The 27105-nt window shown below is 44.2% G+C and overlaps 3 protein-coding genes across 3 annotated transcripts in view; all 3 read left to right on the top strand.

The window, feature by feature from the left end:
• The window catches only part of SLC14A2 (solute carrier family 14 member 2), a 58985-nt gene extending 57708 nt beyond the window's left edge, over window positions 1-1277 (top strand). The window contains exon 19 of the mRNA XM_050767983.1: window positions 720-1277. Coding sequence (XP_050623940.1) covers window positions 720-920 — 201 coding nt within the window. The 3' untranslated portion in view covers window positions 921-1277. The remainder of the gene's footprint in view (window positions 1-719) is intronic.
• Window positions 1-27105, top strand: part of HAUS1 (HAUS augmin like complex subunit 1) — a 983957-nt gene that overhangs the window by 544309 nt on the left and 412543 nt on the right. The window lies entirely within an intron of this gene.
• SLC14A1 (solute carrier family 14 member 1 (Kidd blood group)) overlaps window positions 3784-27105 on the top strand; it is a 60646-nt gene continuing 37324 nt past the window's right edge. Inside the window, exon 1 of the mRNA XM_050767975.1 lies at window positions 3784-5311. The gene's annotated coding sequence lies outside the window, so the exon portion shown is untranslated. The remainder of the gene's footprint in view (window positions 5312-27105) is intronic.

Below are 27105 nucleotides of genomic sequence, written 5' to 3'. Positions count from 1 at the left end.
CCTCCCCTTCTCAGATAAGGGTACAAGGGCACACTTTGCGCGGACAACCAGGAGTCCAGGTGATCCTGTGGATAAGGAGGGGGTGGGCATTCTAGTCACACCTGCCTAAATCTCTCCCTTACCTTTAGTGAAAATGGGTGGTTTGGACTTAGCATAGGAAGGAATTTTTCTAAGCAGTAGAATTTGCCTTCCCTGATACTATCCTGTCTTCCCCAGTGAACTAAATCTCTTTTCTGGGCCTCATTGTATTTGTGCACACCTCAGCTAAACACTTGATGTTGTACAGTTTTGTGATGAGTCTAGTACTCATTGTACTAGATGCAAAAGACACTTCTCCAACAGGGGCTGATGGGAGAAGACACAGGATGACCATAGTTCCTAGAGTTAGAAGTCTAACCTGGCCAGAAACACAGCTTCTGACAAAACACAGCTTCTACAAAAGGCATATTATGCTTTGATGACTTCTACATGAGGGCATATTAGCCCAACTATTAGGGTTCCCAGTGGCTGCATTTTGAAGATTATGTGTTCACCTGTTATAATGCAGATGAATAGCACTGGCATGATTTTATTTATATTGGTCATCAATGAAGTATCTTCATCAATGCCCATAAAGCAGCCCCTCCTGTCCCCAGGGCTGTAGGTGATTGATAAGGGCTGATTAAAACAGCACAAGCACCTGATATGACCAAGGCTTATCTGTGTTCTTTCCCCCCCAGTTTGGATTGCCACCCTGCACTTGGCCCTTCTGTCTCTCAGCTCTCACCTTCCTGCTCCTGACGACCAACAACCCCGCCATCTACAAGCTCCCGCTCAGCAAAGTCACCTACCCAGAGGCCAACCGCATCTACTACCTGTCCCAGGAGAGAAACAGAAGGGCATCAATCATAACAAAGTACCAGGCCTACGACATCTCCTAAGTTTCCCTCTCTAAAACACATCACTGTAAATTCAGCCTTCAGCAGGCAGTCCAGGTCCCCAGGATAAGAGACCACTTAGCCTTCCCTTCGGTCTGCTCTGGGACTCTCTCCCCAAACACAAAGAAACATGTATGTAGTCACCATTCCAGAACCTCTCTTTTCTAAGATGCACAACGCTGTTCAAAGATATGTTTAGTTGAAACTTTATACCCATAGTTTGTTCCATAAGAGCTCCCTTTGAGGGGAACTTGCCCTCTTCTGTGAAATAAGCCTCATCCTTAAAGAGAAGTCACCAAGAAAGGGATAGAGGTCAGTGACATGGTCACACAACTCGGTCATTTAATATGGAAAGCACAATACCAGGAGCTGTGTGTTAGCCCGGAAGGCAAGAGGGCTGGTTCTGCCCCAGCTCTGCTGCTAATGAGCCCCTACCATGTTGAGCAAGTCCTTCCCCACTCTCTGCCTCAATTTCTTAATCAGTTTCATGACAGGGAGGGATGTGAAAGTACTTTCCACCTCAGAAGTGTTGATTATTCTTTCTCTTCTATAGTCTGATGAAATCAGCATGACAACAAGTAATTACTTTAAGTCAAGGATGGAAGGGTTACCCGAGAAGAGGCAGGAGAATGTTAACGTTCTATAAAGTTTTATTTTTGGGTTATGGGAAGATGCTCTCCAGACTTGGGGTTAGGAATCTAAATTCACTGAAAATGCCAATGTGCTTTCCTTTACATTACAGAAATATTTCTGGAGGTGTCAGATGAAAACTGATCTGTATCAACACTCAAATCATGTTATAAACAAATGTGTTTCCCTTTGTAATATTCATAATCGTACTCTCATTAAACTGTTTAAATTTGCAAGTCAGCATCAGGGTTTTCTTAAAATGGGGCTCACCTAGAGGTTCACACATTGCTTACTTGAGGGGTTTTCCATGGTCAAGCATGTGCCTGAAAAGAGACAAGGATGGGCTCAAAATCATCAGAACAGGGTTTGATTTGCTTATGGAGTGAATTACACAGAAATGACCTTGGATATGGTTTTCTGTTTGAGTTGAAGCACAGATTGTTAATAACCCATCTCACTATTTAGGGTAGAGTCTGTTAGCTTTGTGCCCCCAAATTACAAATCAAGCCAGTCTTGAGTGGCTAGTAACTCTTGTTTAGTCACTCTGGTTATAGTTTCAAGCTCCTGAGCCACAAACCTTCTTTGTGGAACTCCATGTGGCCGGACCTTCCCACCCCTTCTCCAGGGGGAATGAACCTCTCATAGTGCCACAGTGGGGCCTCCCACCACCCCCCAAGCACACATGCACTCCCAGTTTAATGTCATGGAGATGAGGACATAAGAGGGAATGTGGGGGAGGAGAGGCAGGAACAGACCCTCTATAACCACAGCTTTAAAGAAAGAATTACATTTTACCAAATGTAATTCATTTAGAAAAAGTTAATTTCTATGTTTACCTTTTCTCAGTCTGCCCCCAAGATTCTGGCCATCTTTTAGCAGCCCAAGAGCACTGGGCGGCATATTTCTCTTCCACATCATATCTAGCCCATACGACTTCTCCAGGAAAATGCAGCACTTAAGGGTAGAAACAAATCCTCCACATTGAAAAAGCGAGTCACACTCCAGAGGCTACCTCTGAGTTTGCAATCACACCTTGAGGCCAAGAAGGTCTCAGGCTGTATTTTAATGACCATGGAATTAGTGCTCTCTGAGGATTAAGCATCCAGGAATTTCACCAGAAGGCTGTTTATGCTCACAGCTCACTCAGTTGCCCCAGAACCTCCAAATGATGACATACAACTATTAAAGCACCAGTTTTCATGCATTTTCCACCAAAGTGTTATAATCTGGTTTTATTAAGAGCAGGAAACCCTTCACGTGCATGCTGTTCTGGTTATTGACCGCTAATAAAGCCCTTCAGCTGTTCTAAGTATTCCAATATCCTCGGCTATAAAGCAAGCTTAGTTGGCCCACGATACTAAGCAAAGTAGAAATAGATGGGGTAGAAGAATTTGACCTATGAAAACATACAAGGTCTACAGAATACCAAAGTAGCCAGTCTAGTCCAGCACTTCAATTAAGCACCAACAGTGGAGAGCTGCAGCCGGTTCCACCAGCTCCTGCGAACCCACTACGTGAGCACATTTCTCCCCATGCCATTCAGTGACATCACATAGATAGCTTGAAACCGGCCACAGTGGGAATATTTACATCACAGAAATCAGCAAACTCTATAAATCTTGGCATGAACACAAGACACCAACACGTGCTTTACAAGCACACATACAAACAACAAGACAAAAAGGTATACAGGAATGTGAGAGGGAAAAGGGAATGGGGTATAAAAATAAAAGGACAGGGCTGGGCGGGGTGGCTCACACCCGTAATCCTAGCACTTTGGGAGGCCAAGGCAGGTGGATCACCTGAGGTCAGGAGTTCAAGACCAGCCTGACCAACATGGAGAAAACCCATCTCTACTAAAAATACAAAATTAGCCAGGTGTGGTGGCACGTGCCTCTAATCCCAGCTACTCAAGAGGCTGAGGCAGGAGAATCGCTTGAACCCGGGAGGCAGAGATTGCGGTGAGCAGAGATCATGCCACTGGACTCCAGCCCAGACAAGAGTGAAACTTCATCTCAGAATGAATGAATGAATAAATAAAATAAATAAAAGAATATACACACCTATATACCCCAGATAAGGGCCTTACATGGGCCCATGAAGATACGCTGGGGACCAAGGCACATGATTAACTCAACTGTCGGGGAAATTTTTTAAATGAGTGGGGCAGAGTGTGTGACACATATATGAACACATACATGCACACGCACACATGCACAAGTTTTTTTTCCTTCATTGAACTAGCCCATTGATGGCACATAATAGCCCTGAGAAATAGCAACTGAGTAATTGACTGAAACACCCTCCTACCCCTCTGTCTCAATGGAGCTGCTTTTCTATTCTCTCTACAGAATAAATTCTGTAGACTCTATTGGCTGGAATTTGAAAACCGTTTCACACACACAACAACGTACTTATAACAGATACACAGGCTCTCAACTAGGCCAACTGACTTGCCTCCAGAACTTACTGCCTGTAGCCTCCTCCCAAAACACATGTGTAGGGTTCAGGAAAAGAACTTTTCAGAGTGGTGCATGGTATCTAGCCCTCAGCATTCCATCATTTTATGAGCAATAACTTCAAGCCCCTTTTGCAAACAGTCTTCTGCAACCATCCTTTCCTTACAGAGCCTTTGTTATATTCAGACATTTAAACTATGTAATGTTCTCAGGTGAGGAGCAGGTAGATCGATGGTAGATTGGTTCTCAAACTCGAGTATGTATCGGAATCACCTGGAGACCTTATTTAACACACGTTAGTGGGCCCTATTCCAAGACTGTCAGTCAGTGGACCTGAGGCAGGGCCTGAGAATTTCCTTTTCTAACAAATTCTCCACAGATGTTGATGCTGTGGGTCTAGGAGCCCATACTTTATGAGATAGACTTAGAAATAGGATGCTGCCTCCACTGATTTATTTTCCTTTCATTGCATATTGTAATTCACTGGTTGCAAATCTAAGAATAGACACACTGGTTGTGCATCTACGAATCATCTGCAAGGCTTATTAAAACACAAATCCCTGGGCCTCAACCTCAAAGATTTGGATTCACTAGATCTGGGTGGAACCAAAAATCTGTGCTTCTAACAAACTCTCAGATTATACAGATGTGGCAGGATCCAAGTTCAGAGATCATTGCACAGGTTCTTACTCTCGGCTAGATAAGGATCCTCTGATTCTGATGCCAGGCCCTACCTCAGGCCAATTAAGCCAGCAATGGGCCTGGGCACAGGTAATTTTTTAAAGCTCCTGGGGTGATTCTAACATGCAGCTGGGGCGGGAAAACAACTGTGCTGCCTATTTCTTGGGCCCCAGCTGTTTCTAATTTGAGTCACTCTTCAGCCCTTCGTTAACCCCCAGTCACCATCCTCAGTCCCCAGGTGGGTTTGGACCTGCCATGGGATGCAGGGAGAAGCGCTGGGCACTGAGGCAGGAGGAGCACAGACAGCACAGAGAATCCTCTAAAGTGAAGTTTGTCTCCTTCTCACTGTTGTTGGGGGCTCACCCTGCACCCCAAAGAAGACTAGATGAAAAAAAAAACCACTAACCAGTAACATCCGGCTCAGTTCGCTGAGCACAAAAACAAGGTTTTGCTTTGGCCCTAGAAGCCTGCTGAGTGAGTGCCTCGGCACTAGAAAAGAGGAGCAGGGGATTGTCCGGAGTTCCTCCAACCATGCTGCTCTCAGGCAGCACAGGCACCCGCAGAGCTGGCTAGAGGTCAGAGGTGTGGCCCCAGTGAGAAGCAGCAGGTGTGCCCTATGAGCAGGTAGGATGGGGTTAAGGGCTGGCCTGGAATGAGGGCAGAAGGTGGAAGTTGGGGGGAATGGTGATGACAGCAGTTGTTGCAAGAGAGCAAGCCGGTGGGCAGGCAGTGGGTGTAGAAAAGCAGCTCCATTGAGACAGGCATGCAGGGAGCCCTGTGCAGGCAGACATCTGCGGTCAGGGGTGAAGGAGGTGGAGAAAAGCAGAACATGGAGTCATGTAGAGAGCAGGTACTAGTGGCCAGCTGGCACTGTAACAGGAAGAGGGCAAAAAAAAAAAAAAATTAGTTTTGGAGGTGGGGTGAGGCTCCACCCCTCTGTGAACTGCCCGGTGGGGCCAGCGCTGGGCTGGGACAGGGATGGGGTAGCTTTCAATCCTTTCCCCAGTACTTGCTTCTGGAGGGGTCAGTCTGAGTCACTAGGAGCCACGTGTCACTTACAGCATGGCCTGAGCAGTAGTTGTAAAGGGTGTCATGGGGTGGGGAGATGGGCAAGTCAGGCACTACAAATTACAGCAGAGCATTACAAATCCTGGTGCCCAGGCAACAGCCCAGACCAGCTCTATCAGAATCTTAGGGGTGGCCCATGCCTGGGTGGTTTCCAAAGCTCCTCAGGGGGCCCCCTCAGTAGAAGCTGTGGGGGGCACTCGGTGCTGTGCTGCGCTATGCAGGGCTGCAGGGAGAAGATTCTCTAAAGAGCTCTCAAGTGGGAGGAGCCCCAGGCAGCATGATTTTGTCAAGTGGAGATTGTTTCTGTCCCTGGGGTCAGAGGAGACCTGCAACCGTGCAGTTCTTAACCTCTGGATCTGGACAAATGTAAGCTTTGCTCTTGGCCCCTCTAAAGACCTGTGAATCCTGTTCTGCTCATCTGTGTGTCATTCTTGTTTTTAAGCTTCCAGAGAGACACTGATGCTTAGCTAGTTTCTAACCCTAGCATACAGCAAGATGGAAAGCTCAGGACACGAGATTAAAGTGACAATCTGGAGGGCAGGACAGGGACTCTGGGCTGTGGCTGGAGCTGGGCCACAAGCCGCCTTCAGGGGCTGACTTCCTGTTCTCCCAGGCCCCACCGTGGCTCCTTGGCCTTAGCCCCAGGTTCTCAGCATGAACAGACTGTGAGCTCCTTGTGAACAGGGATGAATTTTGTACATTCCCCTAACTGGGGCCTCTCTCCCCAGGGGCAGTGAATGAGTGAGTGAGTGACAGACACAGTTATCCTAAAGTAGGTCCTCCAAATTATGTCCAGCAAAAAAGAGGCATTGCCTTCTCTGTTATCTGTCCTCCCATCAGTGTCTCACAAGTCTTAATAGCTTTTGAACAAGTGGACCCATATTTACATTTTGTACTGGGCCCCTTGAATTACGTAGCTGGTCCTGCGCTGAGCTCCTGGTGGCAACTGGAGCCTGCTCTCCCATGGCTGCAGCATCAAAGATCCCTCTGGGCTAGTTCTCTGCTTTCAAGCTCCTTCCTCACTCATGACAGCATGAGAGAGCAACGCAGAGCCGCAATATACACAGAGTCTCACTTGTGAGGTACTCACTTGACAAGCATCCCAGGGAGCAAAGGAAGTGCACCTTCCACCCTGAAGACCCAGCACACCCAGGCTCCATGGTGCAGGGACTGGAACAAACCAGGATGGCACCCAGCAACCAAAATATTTGTGGATTTTCCAGCTGGAGCAAAGGAAAGACCGAGACAGACCCCTACTCATAATCAGCTCGTGAGACGCCCTACTGGAGCAAGGCAGAAAGAGCAGCCAGACTTTTCTCCATCCCTGCATACCACCCTGGGGGCTCTTTGAATCAACGTTTAGCTGGATTTCACCCAATCACAAGCGTGTGTGAGCACGGAGTACCACCATGACTTGGCTTCCTGCCCAACACATCACACCACAACCTGTTGAGTAACCCATCTTCCCCACCACGTTATAACCTCTGAGGGGACAGATTATGTATCTTCATGGCCCCCATCTCCAGGCCTGGCACGCAGCAAATGCTTGATACATATTGACTGACAGATGGATCCCTCCTTCAGCATCCCTGTAAACCTGGAATTGATTCCAGGAGGTGTGTACTAAGCGAGGTAATGTTTAACCAAAATGCAGATTCTAGCACCTCCCCTGAACCCCAAGATAATGGGATTCAGTAAGTGATGGGGTATCTGCATTTTTACCTGCATCGCAAGTGACTTAAGGCCAATTCTCCTGACTGTCTGAAGAACTGAAGGAGGCAGGTAGAGAGAGGGGGCCTCAGCACAGGAATTTGAGTAGAATTCACGTAGAAGCCCAGGACGTGATTGCATGAGTGGCCGTGGGTCAGTGGGCAGCTTGCAAATCCAGTCATTGTAAGGCCTTATCCTAGGAAGGCCCTGACGGGAACTGCGGATGGGGGTGTAGGGTCAAGGCAGGTGGCTACCATCTGCCAAGAGCAGCAGCAGACCTGCGGCTGGCTCCATGGCCTCTGTGGTCCATGCCCACCCTCCCTCCTTACCATCACAGCAGTCGCCCAAATGGCCCTGAGAGGAGCTCGTGGGAACCACACTTACTGTTGACACTGGGAGAAAAGAATGGAAATATGATTTGGCATAACTTGAGGGACATATAGTTTGTGCCTTTCACACCCGAAAAACCTCAGTTTACATCCCTTATGAATGTCTTAGTAGCTTCTGTATTCTTTAAGAAAACTCTAGTTTTTACATAAAATTTAATCTTGACCATATACCTCAACATTTAATTTTATGTTATCTGGTATCACCTGTCACCTGGGTGAAGGGTTTTATTTGCTCAGCAAGGTGGGAAACTCTAAGGTCAAAGACCTCATCTTATAATTACTTGAACACAACATACTTTGGAGACCAAACACATTACTGAGCACAGGATATCCTTGCTGCTTGATTCACTTACTATTTGAACTCCTGGTTCTGAGATTGTTATCCGAGAAGAATAAAAGGATGCTGGATGTGCTTCCATGGAGAGACAAAACTGTCTGAGTTTTCTAAGGGCTAAGGCTAGGGAGGAGACAAAACTCTTCTTCTAAAAGTTTCATAGCTTTAGTTCTTATATTTAGGTCTCTGATCCACTTTGAGTTAATTTTTGTGTATGGTAGTAGAGTCCTCAATCTTCTGCAAGTGGATATTCAGTTGTCCCAGCACTATTTATTGAAAATACTATTCTTTTTTGCATATGGGATTGTTTTTCAGAATCTAGAAAAATCTTTAGTTCTCATTCCTCTTGCTCTAAGGTAGCATTTCTGTAACTCATCAGTCAAGGATCTTAATAAATACATATCCAAAAGAAAAAATTTTAAATAAGAAAAAGTCATATGATCCAAGGAGATCCAGGTACATTAAGCCAAATAAAATTAAACATCTTTCATACCATTGGCTTCTCAAAGACTTTAACGCCAGTGTGCTTTTAATGAATCACTTATCCTTCTTTTACCAGAGAAGGCTGTGTGTGTGTGTGTGTGTGTGTGTGTGTGTGTGTGTGTGTGTGTATGTCCACATAGTAACATCTCTAGGAGTATACTTCCAAACACCTCAAGTTTTGGAACCTTTCTTTTGCAAGAATAGACTTACTGACTTGAACACTATTGGGTTGTTTTAATTTCATCTTGGAGAGTTAGGCTAACAGGATGGTTGGGGTGTGTGTGTTTTGTAGAGTTGTAGCTTTTATCTTTAACTTAACCAGGGCAAAGCAGAAATAACACAATAAACTATGAATTCCTCTGGGGTTTTCTTTAGAAACTGAATGTAGAAGCCACAATTTTAGTTTGTTTCTGAAGTGCCATTTTTCTTAAACTGAAATATTAATGAGTGTGTTGTTGTTTTGTTTTACTTTTTGAAAGTGTGGTCCAAGAACCACCTCAATCAGAATCACTCGGGTGTAGTTAAAAAGCGCAGATCCCTAAGGCCCCTTCAGACCTAATACTCAGAAACACTGGGGCTGGAGCCCAGACCGCACCCCCCCACCCCAGGATCCCTGGTGATTCCTGTGCACATCGAAGTTTGAAAAGCATGCTTTTCCTTGAAATTAAGAGACAGTGAACCCAGTTATCTGCAAAGAGATAGGGGAGAGAGACTGACATGCACCTAGGACCAAGATGGCTCTTTCTGTACCTTTGTCCCTTCCCTTGTTCATCTGCACTGCCCACCTTCTGTGCCCTTTTGCACGCTCACACACCCTCCCTTATCATCAACGGACTTGAGCGCACTGCTCACTCCTTGGCTTATGAAACCTTCACGGTGTCAGCAGAGGGCGCCAGAGCCCCTCCAAAAGCCATGGAAGGTTCCATTTGCTCGTTGCCCTCCTTTGGCATTCCAGGCTTTTGCATTCTATTCTAGGCATCTAATTTTCCAGGCTTAGGCCTGTCTCCTGCCTCACTGATTTTCAAAGGGACATTGGATCTCAGGAGAGTGCACAGCTGCTAAGAAACGCACTGATTATGGGGCCTGGAAATGTATTTACTGCCTCTGAGCCCAAATTTCACATCCTAACAAGGAACTAATTTATTAGCCTGTTATTGTAATTGTAGTTCTTTTAATGGTTAAATGAGGTAACAGGTGAATGTGCCCACGAAGGTCAGCAGCCCTGTGACTGCCAGCACCCTCCCCTGCGACCAATGGTGCAAGTGTAAGCATAGACACTGGTAACCCTGCTCCCACCTGCACCCTGCCACAGGTACAAGGGCACACAGGAATGCAGCAGCTCTACTTCTGCTGGTACCCCATAAGCACCCTGCCATGCTGCCACAGGTGCTAGAACACGTGAGTGAGCACAGATCCTGCTGCCACCGCCCCAAAGAAGCACTTCGTCTGGCACCACCCATCAGAGGGTTGTGGCCAGTGGACCGGGAACACCTTGACCCCTCTGATGCAGCAGGTTCCCAATCTCAGGGGGCCAGATAACAAAGCTGGGGTCCTGGTACCAGCTCCCCAGAGTTAGAGTCCACCAGGAGTGCTGAGCTGAGCCGTGCCCCTAAAATCTTCCAGAAATGAACCCAGTCAACTGAACCCACCTTATACCACAACGAAACCCCCAAGGGTTTCATAAAAGAAGAGAAAAGCAAAAAAAAAAAAAAAGAGAGAGAGAGAGACAAAAACAAAAAAACAAAAACAGATTGAACGGACAGCAACTTCAGAGGTAGAAGGGACATCAGCCCACACAGATGAGAAGGAATCAGCACAAGAACTCTGGCAACTCAAAATGCCAGAATGTCTTCTTACCTCCAAATGACCACACAAGTTCCCCAGCAATGGGGCCTAACTGGGCTGAAATGGCTGAAATAACAGAAAAAGAATTCAGATTATGGATAGGAACAGAGGTCACTGACATCCAGGAGAAAGTTGAAACCCAATCCAAAGAATCTAAGGAATATAATAAAACAATACAGGAGATAACATATGAAATGGCATTTTGAGGAGGAACCAAACTGATCTGATAGACATGAAAAACTCACTTCAAGAATTTCATAATATAATCACAAATATTAACAACAGAATCAACCAAGCTAAGGAAAGAATCTCAGAGCTTGAAGACCAGTTCTACAAAATGGACAAAAATAAAAAACAATAAAGAAGAATAAATAAAACCTCCAAGAAATATGGGATTATGTAAAGAGACCAAATATACAACTCCCTGGCATCCCTGAAAGAGAGAGAGAGAGACAGCGAGAGAGTGAGAGCAAGCACAGAGCACAAGCAACTTGGAAAACATTTGAGGATATCATCCATGAATATTTCCCCAACCTCAGTAGAGAGGCCAACATTCAAATTCAGGAAATGCAGAGAACCCTTGCAAGATACTATACAAGATGACCATCCCTAAGATACAATAGTCATCAGATTCTTCAAGGTCAAAATAAAAAACAAAATGTTAAAGGCAGCTAGAAAGAAGGGGCAGGTCACCTACAAAGGGAATCCCACTAGGCTAACAGTGGCTCTTTCAGCAGAAGCTCTACAAGCCAGAAGCAACTGGGAGCCTGTATTCAGCATTCTTAAAGAAAATAAATTCCAATCAAGAATTTTACATGCAGTCGAACTAAACTTTATAAGCAAAGGAAAAATAATATCCTTTTAGACAGGCAAATGCTCTTGGAATTCATTACCACCAGACCTGCCTCACAAGAGATCCTTAAGGGAATGCTGAATGTGGAAAGGCCATTACTGGCAACTGCAAAAACACACTTAGGTACTTAGACCATTGACACCATAAAGCAACCACACAATCAAGTCTGCATAATAACCAGCTAATAACAGAATGCCAGGATCAAATCCACATACATCAATATTAATCTTGAATGTAAATAGGCTAAATGTCCCAATTAAAAGGCATAGAGTGGCAAGCTGGATAAAGAAGTAAGACCCAAATATATGCTGTCTTCAAGAGACCCATCTCACATGCAATGGCATTCATAGGTTCAAAGTAAAGGGATAGATAAAAATCTACCAAGCAAACAGAAAATAGAAAAAAGCAGAGGTTGCTATTCTAATTTCAGATAAAATAGTCTTAAAATCAAAACCAATTTTAAAAAGACAAAAAACATTACATGATAGTAAAGGGGTTTAATTCAACAAGAAGACCTAACTATCCTAAATAGACATGCACCCAACAGAACCACCTAGATTCATAAAGCAAGTTTTTAGAGACCTAGGAAGAGACTTAAATAGCTACACAATAATAGTGGGAGACTTCAACATCCCACTGAAAGTATTAGACATATCATCAAGGCAGAAAATGAACAAAGACATTCAGGACCCAATCTCGATACTTGACCAAATGGGCCTAACAGACATCTACAGAACTCTCCACCCCAAAATAACAGAATATGCATTCTTCTCATCTGCACATGGCACATACTCTAAAATCAATCACACAACCAACCATGAAACAATCCTCATCAAATTCAAAAAAATCCAAAATCATACCAAACACATCCTGAGATCACAGAGCAATAAAATAAAAGTCAATAGTAAGGGGCCGGGTGCAGTGGCTTACACCTGTAATGCCAGCACTTTGGAAGGCTGAGGCAGGTGGATCACCGGAGGTCAGGAGTTCAATACCAGCCTGGCCAACATGGTGAAACCCTGTCTCTACTACAAATACAAAAATTAGCTGTGTATGGTGGCACATGCCTGTAGTCCCAGCTACTCAGGAGGCTGAAGCAGGAGAATCACTTGAACCCAGGAGGCAGAGGTTACAGTGAGCTGAGATCGTGCCACTGCATTCCAGCCTGGGTGAGAGAGCAAGACTCCATTTCAAAAAAAAATAAAAAATAAATAAATAAATAAATAAACCTACTAAGGAAATTGCTCAAAACCATACAATTACATGAAAATTAAACAACCTGCTCCTAAATGACTAGAGTACACAATAAAATTGAGGCAGAAATAAAGAAATTATTTGAAATTAACGAGAACAAAGATACAACATACCAGAATTTCTGGGACACACCTAAAACAGTGTTAAGAGGAAATTTTCTAGCATTATCCTACATCAAAAAGTTAGATCTCAAATTAACAACCTAATTCACATCTAGAAGAACTAGAGAAACAAGAGCAAACCAACCCCAAATTTACAGAAGACAAGAAATAACTAAAATTAGAGCTGAACTGAAGTAAACTGAGATGTGAAAAACCATACAAAAGGTCAACAAATCCAGGAGTTAGTTATTTGAAAGAATAAATAAGATTAATAGCCTGTTAGCTAGATGAATTAAAAAAAAGAGAGAAGATCCAAATAAACACAATAAGAAATAACAAAGGGAGATTACCATTGACCCCACAGAAATGCAAAAATAAAACCCTCCAGCAATGGAGGGTTACAAACATTTCTATGCACACAAACTATAAAACATAAAAGAAATGGATAAATCCCTGGAAACATACAACCTCCCGAGATTGAACCAAGAAGAAACTGAATCTCTGAAGAGAACAATAGCAAGTTCTGAAATTGAATCAGTAATAAGAAGCCTGCCAACCAGAAAAAGCCCAGGAACAGAAGGATTCACTGCTGAATTCTACCAGATGTACGTAAAAAAGAGGTGGTACCATTCCTACTGAAACTATTCCACAAAAATAAGGAGGAGGGACTCCTCCACAACTCATTCAATGAGGCCAGCATCTTCCTGATAGCAAAACCTGGCAGAGACACAATAAAAAGAGGAAACTTCCAGCCAATATCTTTGATGAACATAAATGCAAAAATACTCAACAAAATACTAGCAAACTGAATCCACCAGCACATCAAAAGGCTAATCCACCATGATCAAGTAGGCTTTATCCCTGAGATGCAAAGTTGGTTCAATATATGCAAATCAATAAATGTGATTCATCACATAAACAGAACTAAAAAACAAAATGATCATCGCAATAGACGCAGAAGTCTTTCAATAAAATCCATTATCTCTTCATGTTTAAAATCCTCAACAAACTAAGCATTAAGAAACTTACCTCAAAATAATAAGAGCCATCTATGACAAACCCACAGCCAACATCATACTAAATAAGCAAAAGCTGGAATAATTCCCGTTGAGAAACAGAGCAAGACAGGGATGCTTCTCACTACTCCTATTCAACATAGTACTGGAAGTCCTAGCCAGAGCAAATAGGCAAGAAAAAGAAAAGGCGTTAATAGAAAAAGAGAAGAATTCAAACTATCTCTGTTTGCAGATGGTATGATTTTATACCTAGAAAACTCCATGGTTGCTGCCCAAAAGCTCCTAGATTTGATTAAAAAAAAAAAAAAAACTTCAGCAAAGTTTCAGGATACAAAATTTATGTACAAAAGTAGCATTTCTATACACCAACAATGTCCAAGCTGAAAGCCAAATCAAGAATGCAATCCCATTTACAATAACCACAAAAAGAATAAAATATCTAGGAATACAGTTAACAAGGGAGGTGAAAGATCCTACAGTGAGAATCAAAAACACTCCTCAAAGAAAGCAGAGATGACACAAACAAATGGAAAAATTTTCCGTGCTCATGGATAGGAAGAATCAATATTGTTAGAATTACCATACTGTTCAAAGCAATGTATAGACTCAGTGCTTGTATTTATCTATTCTCACATTTGCTATAAAGAAATACCTAAGACTGGGTAATTTCTAAAGATAAAAGGGTTTAACTGGCTCACAGTTCTGCAGGCTATACAGGAGGCATGGCAGCATCAGCTTCTGGGTAGGTATCAAGGAGATTTTACTCATGGCAGAAGGCAAAGCAGGAGCAGACATCTTACATGGCAGAATAAGGACCGAGAGAGAGAGAGCGGGGAGGTGCCATGCACTTTTAAACAATCAGATCTCATGAGAACTCACTATTGTGATGACAGCTCCGAGGATGGTATTAAACCATGAGAAACCACCCTCATGATCCAATCACCTTCCACCAGGCCCCACCTCCAACACTGGGGATTACATGTTGAATCATGAGATTTGGACAGGGACGCAGATCCAAATCATATCATTCCATCCCTGGCCCCTCCCAAACCTCATATCTTTCTCACGTTGCAAAATCCCATCATGCCTTCCCAACATTCCTGCAAAGTCTTAACTCATTCCAGCATTAACTCAAAAGTCCAAAGTCCAAAGTCTCATCTGAAACAAGGCTAGTCCCTTCTGCCTATTAGCCTGGAAATGAAAAACAAATTAGTTACTTCCAAGATATAATGGATATTATAGGCATTGGGTAAATACTCCCATTCCAAAAGAGGGAGATCAGTCAAAAGAAAGAGGGAATAGGCCTCATGCAATTCTAAAACCCAGCAGGGCAGTCATGGGAAGATTCATCCCTGTGGGCTCACGAGGCAGGTTTATCCCTGTGGATTTGCAGGGTTCAGCCTGCAAGACTGCTCTTAAGGGCTGTTGTTGAGTGTTTGCAGCTTTTCCAGGTACACAGTGCAAGCCTTTGGTGGGTCTACCATTCTGGGATCTGGAGGACTCTCTTCTCACAGCTTGACTAGGCAGTGCCCCAGGGGGGTCTATGTTGGGGGGGTCCGGCCCCACATTTCCATTCCACACTGCCCTAGCATAGGTTTTCCATGAGGTCTCTGCCCCTGCAACAGGCTTTTCCATACATCTTCTGAAATCTAGGTGGAGGCTCTCAAGCCTCAGTTCTTGCTCTCTGTGCACCTGCAGGCTTAACACCACATGGAAGTCACCAAGGCTTCTGGCTTGCACCCTCTGAAGCAGTGGCCCAAGGTGCACCTGGGTCCTTTTTAGACACAGTTGGAGTAGCTGGGATACAGGGTCCAGTGTCCCAAGACTGTGCAGGGCAGCAGGGCCCTGGGACTGGCCCATGAAACCATTCTTTCCTCCTAGGCCTCTGGGCCTGTGATGGGAGAGTCTGCTGCAAAATTCTCTGAAATGCCTTTGAGGCCTTTTCCCCCATCGTCTTGGCTGTTATCATTTGGTTCCATTTTACTTATGCAAACTTCCGCAGGCTGTTTGAATTCTTCCCCATCAAAATGGGTTTTTCTTTCCTACCACATGGCCAGGCTGAAAATTTTCTGAACTTTTACACTCAGCTTCCCTTTTAAATATAAGTTCCAGTTTCAGGTCGTTTATTTGCTCACACATTGAGCATAGGTTTTTTAGAAGCAGCCAGGCTACTTCTTGAATGCTTTACTACTTGGAAATATCTTCCCCCAGATAACTCATCATCACTCTCAAGTTCAAATTTCACAGATCCCTAGAGAAGGATCAAAATGCACCCAGGCTGTTTGCTAAAGCATAGCAAAAGTGACCTTTACTCCAGTTGCCAATAAGTTCCTCATTTCCATCTGAGACCTCCGCAGCCTGGAGTTCATTGTCCATATCAGTCTTAGCATTTCAGTCACAACAATTTAACAAGTCTCTAGAAAATTTCAAATTTCCCCTTGCCTTCCTGTCTTCTTTTGAGCCCTACACACTCTTCCAACCTCTGCCCATTACCCAGTTCCAAAGTCACTTCCACATTTTGAGATATCTTTATAGCAATGCCCCAGTCCTTGGTATCAATTATCTGGATTAGTTTATTTTCACATTGCAATAAAGAAATACTTGAGACTGGTTAATTTATAAGAAAAGAAGATTAATTGGCTCATGATCCTACAGGCTGTAAAGGAAGCATGGTGGCATCTCCTTCTGAGGAGGCCTCGGGGAGCTTTTACTCATGACAGAAGGCAAATGGGAGCAGGTGTCTTACATGGTAGTAGCAGGACCGAGAGAGAGAAGGTGAGGTGCCACATAAACAACCAGATCTCATGAGAACTCATTCTCATGATGATAGCACCAGGAGGGGATGGTGTTAAATCATAAGAAACTGCTCCTATGATGCAATCATCTCCCACAAGGCCCCACCGCCAACATTGGGGATTACATTTTAACATGTAAAATGTTTAGATGGGGACACAGATCCAAACCATACGAATGTTATCCCTATCAAACTACCAATGACATTCTTCATAGAATTAGAAAAAAAAGAAACTATTCTAAAATTCGTAAGGAACAAAAAAGAGCCCAAATAGCCAAGACAATCCTAAGCAAAAAGAACAAAGCTGGAGACATCGCATTATCCCACTTCAAATACTTTGACCAACTAGCCTTTGGTTACAAGGCTACAGTAACCAAAACGGCATGGTACTGTTACAAAAACAGACACATAGATTGGTGGAACAGAATAGAGAGCTCAGAAATAATGCTTCACACATACACCATCTGGTCTTTGACAAAAGCCAAAAGTTGACAAAAACACGAAATGGAGAAAGGACTCCCTATTAAATAAATGGTACTAGGATAACTAGCTACATGCAGAAGATTGAAACTGGGTCCCTTCCTTTACCGTGTACAAAAATCAATTCAAGATGGATCAAAGACTTAAACATAAAACCTAAAACTATAAAAACCCTAGAAGATAACCTAGGAAATACCCTTCTGGAAGTAGGCCCTAGCAAAGGTTTTATGAAAAAGTTGTCAAAAGCAATTGCAACAAAAACAAAAGTTGACAAGTAGGACCTAATTAAACTAAAGATCTTCTGCACAGCAAAAGAAATGACCAAAAGAATAAACAGACAACCCACAGAATGGGAGAAAATATTTGCAAACTATACATCAGACAAAGGTCTAATATCCAGAATACATAAGAAACTTAAATTAACAAGCAAAAAACAACTCTAATAAAAAGTGGGCAAAGGACATGAAGAGACAATTTTCAAAAGACGACCTACACATGACCAACAAGCGTATGAAAAAATGCGCAACATCACTAATCATTAGAGAAATGCACATCAAAACTACAAGAAAATGCTATCTCCCACCAGTCACAATGGCTATTATTAAGTCAAAAAGTAACAGAGGCAGGCAGGGTTGCAGGAAAAAGGGAACACCTATACACTGCTGATGGGAATATAAATTAGCTCAGCCACTGTGGAAAGCAACAAGGCAATTTCTCAAAAAACTTAAAAAAGAATTACCATTGGACCCAGAAATTCCATTATTATATACCCAAAAGAATATAAATTATTCTACCAAAAAGACATGTGCACAAATACATTCATCACTGTACTATACACAATAGCAAACACATGGAATCAATCTAAATGCCCATCAATAGTTGACTGGATAAAGATAATGTGATACATATATACAATGGAATACTATGCAGTCATAAAAAGAAATAAGATCATATCCTTTGCAGCAACATGTATGAAGTTAGAGGCCTTTATCTTTCTTTTTTTTTATTTTGAGATGGAGTTTCACTCTTTTTGCCTAGGCTGGAGTGCAAAGGCACAGTCTCGGCTCACGGCAACCTCCGCCTGGTTCAAGCAATTCTACTGCCTCAGCCTCTCTAGTAGCTGGGATTACAGGCATGTGCTACCACGCCTGGCTAATTTTTGTATTTTTAGTAGAGACAGGGTTTTCTCCATGTTGGTCAGGCTGGTCTCGAACTCCCAACCTCAGGTGGCCTCGGCCTCCCAGAGTGCTGGGATTACAGGTGTGAGCCACCGTGCCCGGCCGCTAGAGGCCATTATCTTAAGCAAACCAACACAGGAACAGAAAACCAAATGCTGCATGTTCTCACTTATAAGTGGGAGCTAACCATTGAGTACACATAGACATAAAGAAGGGAACAGACAATGGGGCCTTCTTGAAGGTGGAGAGTGGGAGAAGAGAGAAGATCAAAAAACTACCTACCAAGTACTATGCTTATTACCTGGGTGACAAGATAATCTGTACACCAAACCCCTGTGACACACAATTTACCTGTGTAACCTGTACATGTATCCCTGAACCTGAAATAAATTAGAATTTTTTTAAAAATGAGATAACAGAGGTGAAGCTCTTTGATCAGTTCCTGTTACTTTACCATGAGGCAATTATTTGCATTTCTAGAAAATCAGAAACCTTGAATTACAAAAATAATGTTGTAATTTTGTAATTTAAAATAAATTTTAAATTTTATCATTAACAAATTATTAACAAGTCTAAGTTCAGTCATGGCTGTCTTTCATCCATATACTCAGAATCCTTCCATTTCCTCCATAATTTTTGGTCTTAACCTTGTAATTTTGCTGGCAGCACTAATGGTGAGCAGAAGAGCGCAGGTTACAAAAGAGAGGTCTCCCTCCAACAGATCAGCTCCATTCTCATGCTTTACACTCCACTCACTCAGCTTTCTTTCTTTACGTTATGCTCATCAATTTTTAAAGATGTATAGTTAAAATTTTGTTTCCTGGCCAGGCATGATGGCTCATGCCTGTAATCCCAGCACTTTGGGAGGCCAAGGCAGGTGATCACCTGAGGTCAGGAGTTTGAGACCAGCCTGGCCAACATGGTAAACCCCGTCTCTACTAAAAATACAAAAAATTAGCTGGGCGTGGTGGCGGGCGCCTGTAGTCCCAGCTACTCAGGGGGCTGAGGCAGGAGAATGGCGTGAACCCGGCAGGCGGAGCTTGCAGTGAGCGGAGATTGCACCACTGCACTCCAGCCTGGGTGACAGAGCTAGACTCCGTCTCAGAAAAAAAAAAAAAAGTAGCCAGGTATGGTAGCGGGCGCCTGTAATCCCAGCTACTCGGGAGGCTGAGGCACAAGAATGACTTGAACCTGGAAGGTAGGGGTTGCAGTGAGCCGAGATCGCAACACTTCACTCCAGCCTGGGCAAGAGAGTGAGACTATGTCTCAATAAATAAATAAACAAACGTGTTCCCTAATTAATTGTGCTGTAATTAGCATTATGAAAATTTATTCTGTGAAGACAATTATTGTAATAGGTACTCTGGTGATGATGCTAGAGGTGGAGCTGGTGGTGGAATTGTTGGTGATGATGGAGTTGGTGGTGGCATTTGTGGTGGTGAAGCTGGTGGTGGCACTGGTAGTGGTATTGGTGGTGGTAGAGGTGATAGATTTTCCTACTTAGCATCCCTTAGAGGTTCTACCTGTCCGAAGGATAAAGCCCAAACTCCTGAGCTTGACAGACAAGGTATTTCATGCCACAGCTGTTGCTTATCTCTTTAGACTCACTTCTCCCCATACACACACACTCAATCTCACTCACACTTACTCACTAAGCTCTTCCACATTAAATTACTCTCTGAGCCTCAGACCCAATGCATCTTAATTTTATTGTCTTTGTTCATGCTATTCTTGTCATCCCTTTCTTCCGTTTTCCACCAGAAACACACTTTTCAGTCCTTAATACCCAGTTCAAATGTCACCAGCATCTTTTGTAGGGACTTCTCTGATCCTCAAGGCAAAGTTAAGTTTTCTTCCTCAACACTTATGTACACTTCATCTCTAATATTTCTGATCTGGCTTTTAAGACACTGGTGGGGTCTCCCTTCTCACCATAGGTGGCCTTTTGATTGACCTCTCCACTGACCCCTCTAGACTGATGTGAGAACTCTGACCTGCTGCCCCCAGGGTAAGCCACCAGTCACTCCACTACAGGATTGCACACATACTATGAGGTCGAGCAGCAGGGCAGGATGTGCTCTGGGCTCAGAAAGCCTGTGACAAGTTTTTTGTTTTTTTATGTTTTTCTTAAAGTATAACATCTATCCAGAAAAGTGAGCAAATCATAAATGTACCACTTAATGAATTTCCCATAAATGAACACACCAATGTAACCAGCATGCAGGTCAAGAAACAGAATATTACCACCATCCACAAGATTCTCAACAATTGTACATAAAAATGCATTTTAAATGTTTAAACTTACTGTTAAAAGTTATCAAATTTCAAATATGCAAGCAGTTACTAGCTTTTTGAAGACATTTTAGAAGTTACAGAAGCCAAAATGCCACTGAGGAAGTCACTCTAAGGGTCTGGAGATACTGTGTTCCATTCCAAAGAAAAACTCAAGCCCTCAAGTCACCTGAGCTTTGGAGCTGAGCCAGGTGCAGGAGCAGCAGGTACATTATCTAAGTGAGTGAAGCTGTTACTGAAACACCAGGGGTTCAGTCTAGGTCCTACTGCTCACCCCACAGAAAGCTAATGACTGAGATGATGTTGCCAAGGAAGAAGGCTTTAATCAGGTGCTGCAGCCAAGGCGATGGGAGCTCCATCTCAAATCCATCTCCCACACTGACTAAAAGTAGGGATTTACATAGCAGAAAAGAAATTTAACAATGTGTAAGAAAACAGGAACTAGGGAGCAGCGAGGAAGCAATTATGATAAACAAGGGATTTGACATCTCATTGTCTGGATGCAGCAATCTGTTCCAGAGTTTCAGTTTTTTATACTTTTTTGAGAGACCTGAAGGTCATTTCCTAAAAGAGGAACTCAGATAAAACAAATGTAAGTTTCAATTTTTCAGACAAGCGTCCATTTCTGTTTATCCAAAAAATAAAAATTTAAAAATAACATCTGTGTGACAGCTGGGTCAGTTTCAAAACAACCAGAGATGTCTGGAAAACAAGATGACTTCAACTATGAGGACATTCCAAGCAAGGGATAAGGGAAGTGGGGTGGAGAACAATTGTGATTGCCTGCCTGCCAACTCTATACTGGTCTCTCTACTAAGAACTTCACGTATACCATCTCACTGATACCACTGAGAGGGTCGTCCCCCTTTTAAAGAAAAGAGAGACGTAACAGGACTTGTCCCAAATCTACATATTATGATACTCAGAAGCCCCCAAACCAGGATCTCAATCCATTTGGCTCCCAGTGCATCTTCCTAGAAAGAACAGCACAGGCAAAGGCCTGGGATGGGAATAAGGACAATTTGTCCTGGGGCACTTCCCCTGTGAAGGAACTGACACCCTCATGCAACATCCCATTGAGGAGTAATGAGAGTTAAGGATGGAGGGGCGAAGTAATGCCCCATTACATAGGGAGGGTCCTGAAAACAGGTAGAGGAGCTTGATGAAGGGCATCTCTCACTGGCCCCAACCTGCTACTTCACCCCTCCATGTGTGATGGTTGAGAAGACTTTTCGCGCGTATGTGAGATCTTGAGTGTAGTTTTTCTTCTGCATTTCTTCTAGCAGATGTCTTGATGTTTCATGTGGGTGTGTTTGGTAGTCCCCACAGCCCTGGGATTTTCTATGAGAGAAAACGTGCTGGCTCTGCTATTGACACATCACCCTGGCTCCTGGCAGTACACAGGAGTTTGGAATGGCACCCTGACCTCCTGGCCTGATGTGCTTACAGGAAAAGCACAAGCCCAGCAGCTCACACAAGGCAGTGGGAAAACAAGCCTGTGTCACTGCTGTGTGTGCACGTGGATTCCAACACATTCCTCCTTTATCCCGAGAGGTCCTGTACTCCAGGCAGTAGTGCAGAGCAGCATGTTGCTCACCACCCCCTCGGCTGAGCTTCAGGGCCCTTCTGTGAGGCCAGCTGACCTGCCCAGGGTCCGCCCTCTGCTGTTGAGAGCTGCAGGGTCAGAGGCACCGCATACCGTGAAGTGTGCGGGAAGCTGAACAGGTTCCATCACTCCGGTCCTCACCAGCCCTGGACAGCTCACCTCGCCAACCCTCTGTTTCCTCAGCTTGTAAAAGATGATGCCACATGAAACGATGACGAAGCATCTGCCCCACCCCATTAAAACGTAAGTCCTAAAGGACGGAAATCACAGCTGGCAGAACCAAGCGCAGGGACCTACGGGGGGAAAATGCTGAACATGCCCCTGATGAACGGCTCTGCGCACTCCTCATCCTCCTGCCTTTAACAGCTAACTGGATCTAGTTGCTTCTAGCTGGCTCCAACTGCTTCTAACTGGTTCTAACTGCTCCCCTATGCCCGTGCTCTCACCTTCCCTGTCACTTCTGTGTAAACGATCCCCAAATTCAGTGTCTCCAGCCCTGGATTCTTGCCCAGACCAGAGTCCCACATCTCCATCTGCATCCTGGCCATGTCCACCTGCCTGCCCAGACATCTCAGACTTTGTCACAGAATGGACTCCCAGGTCCCTTTGCTCCACTTCCTAATTTCATTTTAACATTCTTATTAAAGCATGATAGATTTAAAGTGCACACATCACAAGTGAACAGCTTGATGAACCTTCATGAATGGACACACCCAGGTAACAAGCACCAGATCAAGCAGCAGAACAGTATCAGCATCCCAGAAGTCCCCCAGGGCCCTCTTACGGGGTGACCAATGGCCTGACTTCTGTCTGTTTTTGAACTTTGTATAAATGAAATTATACAGTCTGTTCTCTTCCATGTCTGGCTTCTTTTGGTCAACATTGAGATTCACTCATACCATTGCATGGAGGTGTAAACCACCCATTCGCTTGCTGTGCAAGTACAGTATTACTTACCCAATCTACTGCTGATGGCAATCAGATTGTTTCCCTTTGGGGATTATGAGAAGTCCTGCTGTATTGAACTTGATGGTGCATGTCTTTTCTTGTGACTATACATACGCATTTCTTTTGTGTATAGTCCCAAGAAGGAACTGCAGGGCCATGGGGTATGCGTATCTGCTCTCATAGATGCTGCCAGCAGCATTTTTTATTTATTTCTTTTTTTGAGATGGAGTCTCACTCTGTCACCCAGGCTGGAGTTCAGTGGCGTGATATTGGCTTACTGCAACCTCCACCTCCCTGGTTCAAGTGACTGTCCCGCCTCCGCTTCCCAGGTAGCTGGGATTACAGGTACCCACCACCACACCCGGCTACTTTTTTTTATTTTTAGTAGAGACGGAGTTTCACCATGTTGGCTGGGCTGGTCTCAAACACCTGACCTCAGGTGATCCGCCTGCCTCAGCCTCCCAAAGTGCTGGGATTACAGGGATGAGCCACCACGCCTAGCCGGTGCCAGCAGTTTCAAAGTGACCGTATCAATGTACATTTCTACTAGCAGTGTGGGTAAGGTTTGGCAACTCCACTTCCCTGCCAACACTTGATGCCATTTTTGATTCACCCTTCCATCACCCCCATGCCTAAGGTATTTCTTTTTCCTCCAGAATGATCTCATATTTTCAGCCCTTTCCTCTCAGTACTGTCCTGCTTCAGGAGAGCTCACAGTGAGGCTCCCTGGCACTGGCCCTCAGGCCACCCCATGGACTGCTCCCAGATAAGCTCCCTAAATGCTGCTTTCATCCTCATACTGTTCTGTCCACAGAACTTCAATCCCTCCTGATCTCCAATTACTTCAGAGCTATATCTGTTCGTCTGGTTTTTGACACTCTACAAACCCAGTCAATGATCAGGAAGACCTCATCTTTCCTTTGGGCTTCATAATTCCCACATATCATTTTCCAACGTCATCATCTCTCTTCCAGTAAGTCTCCAGCATCAGCTTGCTTGGCAGGAAAACTGTCTTCTTTGTTAGCAGTTCTGTAAGGAACACCCCCTCCCCCCTAGCTGGAGAGGGTAGTGGCGGCAAAGCCTCAGAGAACTTGTTCCAACACCCTTGTTTTCAGAGAAGCCCCAAGTTGTAAAGAACTTTTTAAAAAATCCTAATGACTTGGCAGGTTTTCATAACTTTCTTAAAGTGGCAACCACCACTTCTTATTTGTTGGTATTCTTTATTTGATCCGAAAGCAGGCAGAACTTTGGAGCTACAGTTATCAAGCATCTGCCGCATTTAGGGAGGTTATATTTTCATTTATTTACTTTGAGATGGAGTCTCACTCTATTGCCCAGGCTGGAATGCAATGGCACAATCTTGGCTCACTGCAACCTCCACTTCCTGGGTTCAAGCAATTCTCCTGCGTCAGCCCCCCGAGTAGCTGGGATTACAGGTGCCCACCACCACGCCTGGCTAATTTTTGTATTTTTAGTAGAAATGGGGTTTCACCATATTGGCCAGGCTGGTCTCGAACTCCGGACCTCAGGTGATCCACCTGTCTCAGTCTCCCAAAGTGCTGGGATTACAGACGTGAGCTACCATACCTGGCCAAGAGGGGTTTTAGACCAGCAGAAAGTGTTTGAAACCTTCCATCATTACAGAGAATCATAGAAATGCATGGAAAATAGAGAGCAGGGAAATGGTGCTTATTTCTCCCACGTTAAGAAGAAAAATCAGACTGCTCTGTTTAATATTTGCTTACAGTTTATTGTAGTTATTACTTGAATGTTATATAGTTATTAGAATGTTATGTAGTTATATATAACGTGTTATATATTGAATGTTATAACAACATAGAATGTTGTTATAGTTATTACTTGACTCCTGCTTTATATAGGAAACCCCAATGCATTCTAGTTCATATTGCCCATATTATAGAACATAGAGCATAATTTCGCTATTTTAAACGGCATAGGGGTTCATAGTTGCATCTTGTCTTTGATAATGTAGTATTTTTCTTACCTGTACTTTATTTGATGCTGAGTCCTTTGGTAGGGGCAGTAGGGGCTCCATGCCTGGTCATTATGTCATACAACATGAGGAAGGGAATGTCAGAAGATGCTATCAGTTCTGATGCCTTATGCAAACAAAAAGGAGCAGTGCTTTTCTTGTGGACATAAGTGGGGGCTAGATTTGTAGGCCATGACTGACAGCACACACCTTCTAGTCTGATCACAATCCGTTTGCAGCCCCTAAAACAAGCCATGCTTCTCTCGGCTTATCCTTAAGTCTCTCCCCTGAAGGCTTTTCTCTCTTTTCCTGCCTTCGTTAAATGCTACTCAAATATTAAGGGCCTTGTTAGGCTGATCTCTTTAGTAAAGTTCCTTGTGCTTAGACTCTACTGATATTACCCAAACTCTCTTAATCCTAAATCGTGTCTGCCCACAATTTAGCACTTAATTGCGTGTCACATAGTATCATTTAGGGGAGACTTAAAATCTGGCAGTTCTTGATTGAACTTGATGGTCATCCTGTCCCTCCCTGGAAGACCACATAATGAGTTCCCTTTTAGCTCATGATATTACAAACCCCTTGTGTGCTAAGGAAGAAGCATTATTCTGCCCCAAGGTCACCACTGATCTTATGCAGCCTTGACTTTCACTGATGCTCCCTGTGCCTTATTGCTGCCCCAGGTGCGAGAACTATCTCACACTTCACACCATTCCCTGGAGTCCAGAGGACTTACCCAGACACTCAGCAGGATGAGAAACTGGGGGTGAACAAATGACAGTTAATTGGAAGGGCATGGCCTGCAGCCTGAGAGAAGGTGCTGAGTTTGGAGAGTAGGAAGGTGGTGAACTGGCCAACCAAGAGATCATGAATTTACAGCCTGTGACCACAATGTAAAGGAGGACCGGTCCCATTCCGCACCTGATCCTTAGGGACCTCAGGCCCCTGGGTTTGGCAGCTGGGATTGGGATTGTCCTGTGTCATCCACAATGATCTCTGCCAAAGAGGCCCTGAAGACACAGGCTTCCTTCCTGCTTGCCATCCTCAGAACGCCTCGGGTGTCCCCGGAACTGACCAATCTATGCACTTAGAGCTGAGACTTGACACTCCCCAGGTTCAGGGCAGTCCTAGAAGCAAGCAAAAGCCTCTCCCCTCGGGGTAGATCTGCAAGGCTGGCATCTTGAGAGCTTCATGCATAAGGCTGATTCACCAGCCACAGGAGCTTTAAGATCCATGTGTGTCCCCAGTAGCAAGGGCACTAACCCTGGGCTACCTGTCCCAGTCATCATTCTGGAGCCCTGATCTGAGGGCTATATTTAGAGGAATTCTGCCCCGACTTCCCTGCCAACCTAGAGACACACACACCCTATCTCAGGACCTCACAGGAACTCATCCTAGTCTTCAAAAGTGTCAGAGTCATTCACCCATTTATTCATCCATATACTCAGCAAATAACTATTGTGAATCTCCATGAGCCAGACACTGAACCTGGGGCTACAGTAGTAAACAAGACCATCCCAGACTCTGCCCTCAGGAAGCTAGCCAGTGAGTGCGGAAGCTCTATAAAGCAGACACTTGCAAAATCCTGTAATTACGGTGAGAGGAAAGAGAAATATTTTGGGAGATGCATGCCAATGGCTGTGGCCTGAAGTTTGACCTTTCCTCCAACAGGGAGTCATGATGGAAGATGCTTACCCACCCTTGTGCTGAGATAGGAAGGATAGCAGATGGGATGGCAGTGTCATTTAGAAAATTGCCTTCAATATGTCTATTGTTATAATGTAGGCTATAGAAAGTATAGTTCCACACAGTGTTTTATTTTTGGCCTTTTAGACAAAGAAGTTTTACGTACACTGGGGTGGCATGGGAGAGAATTATTGCAGGGTCCTGGAATTTACAAAGGTCAAGGAATCCAAGGTGGAAAAACCGGGGCATGGGGCCCACCAAGAAAATGCTTCAAGAAGTTCCCTGAGACCCTGGGATGGGGATTGCTCCTGCAATGCAGTGGGTGTCAGTCCTGTGGGTGGGCAGGATGCAGAGGCCTCTGGCTAGACCACTGGAGGTGCTGCCAGGC

Source organism: Macaca thibetana, chromosome 18 (genome assembly GCF_024542745.1).
Source record: "Macaca thibetana thibetana isolate TM-01 chromosome 18, ASM2454274v1, whole genome shotgun sequence".
NCBI lineage: Eukaryota > Metazoa > Chordata > Mammalia > Primates > Cercopithecidae > Macaca > Macaca thibetana.
Note: the sequence above shows the minus strand (reverse complement) of the source record. Positions and strands in the feature narration are given on the sequence as shown.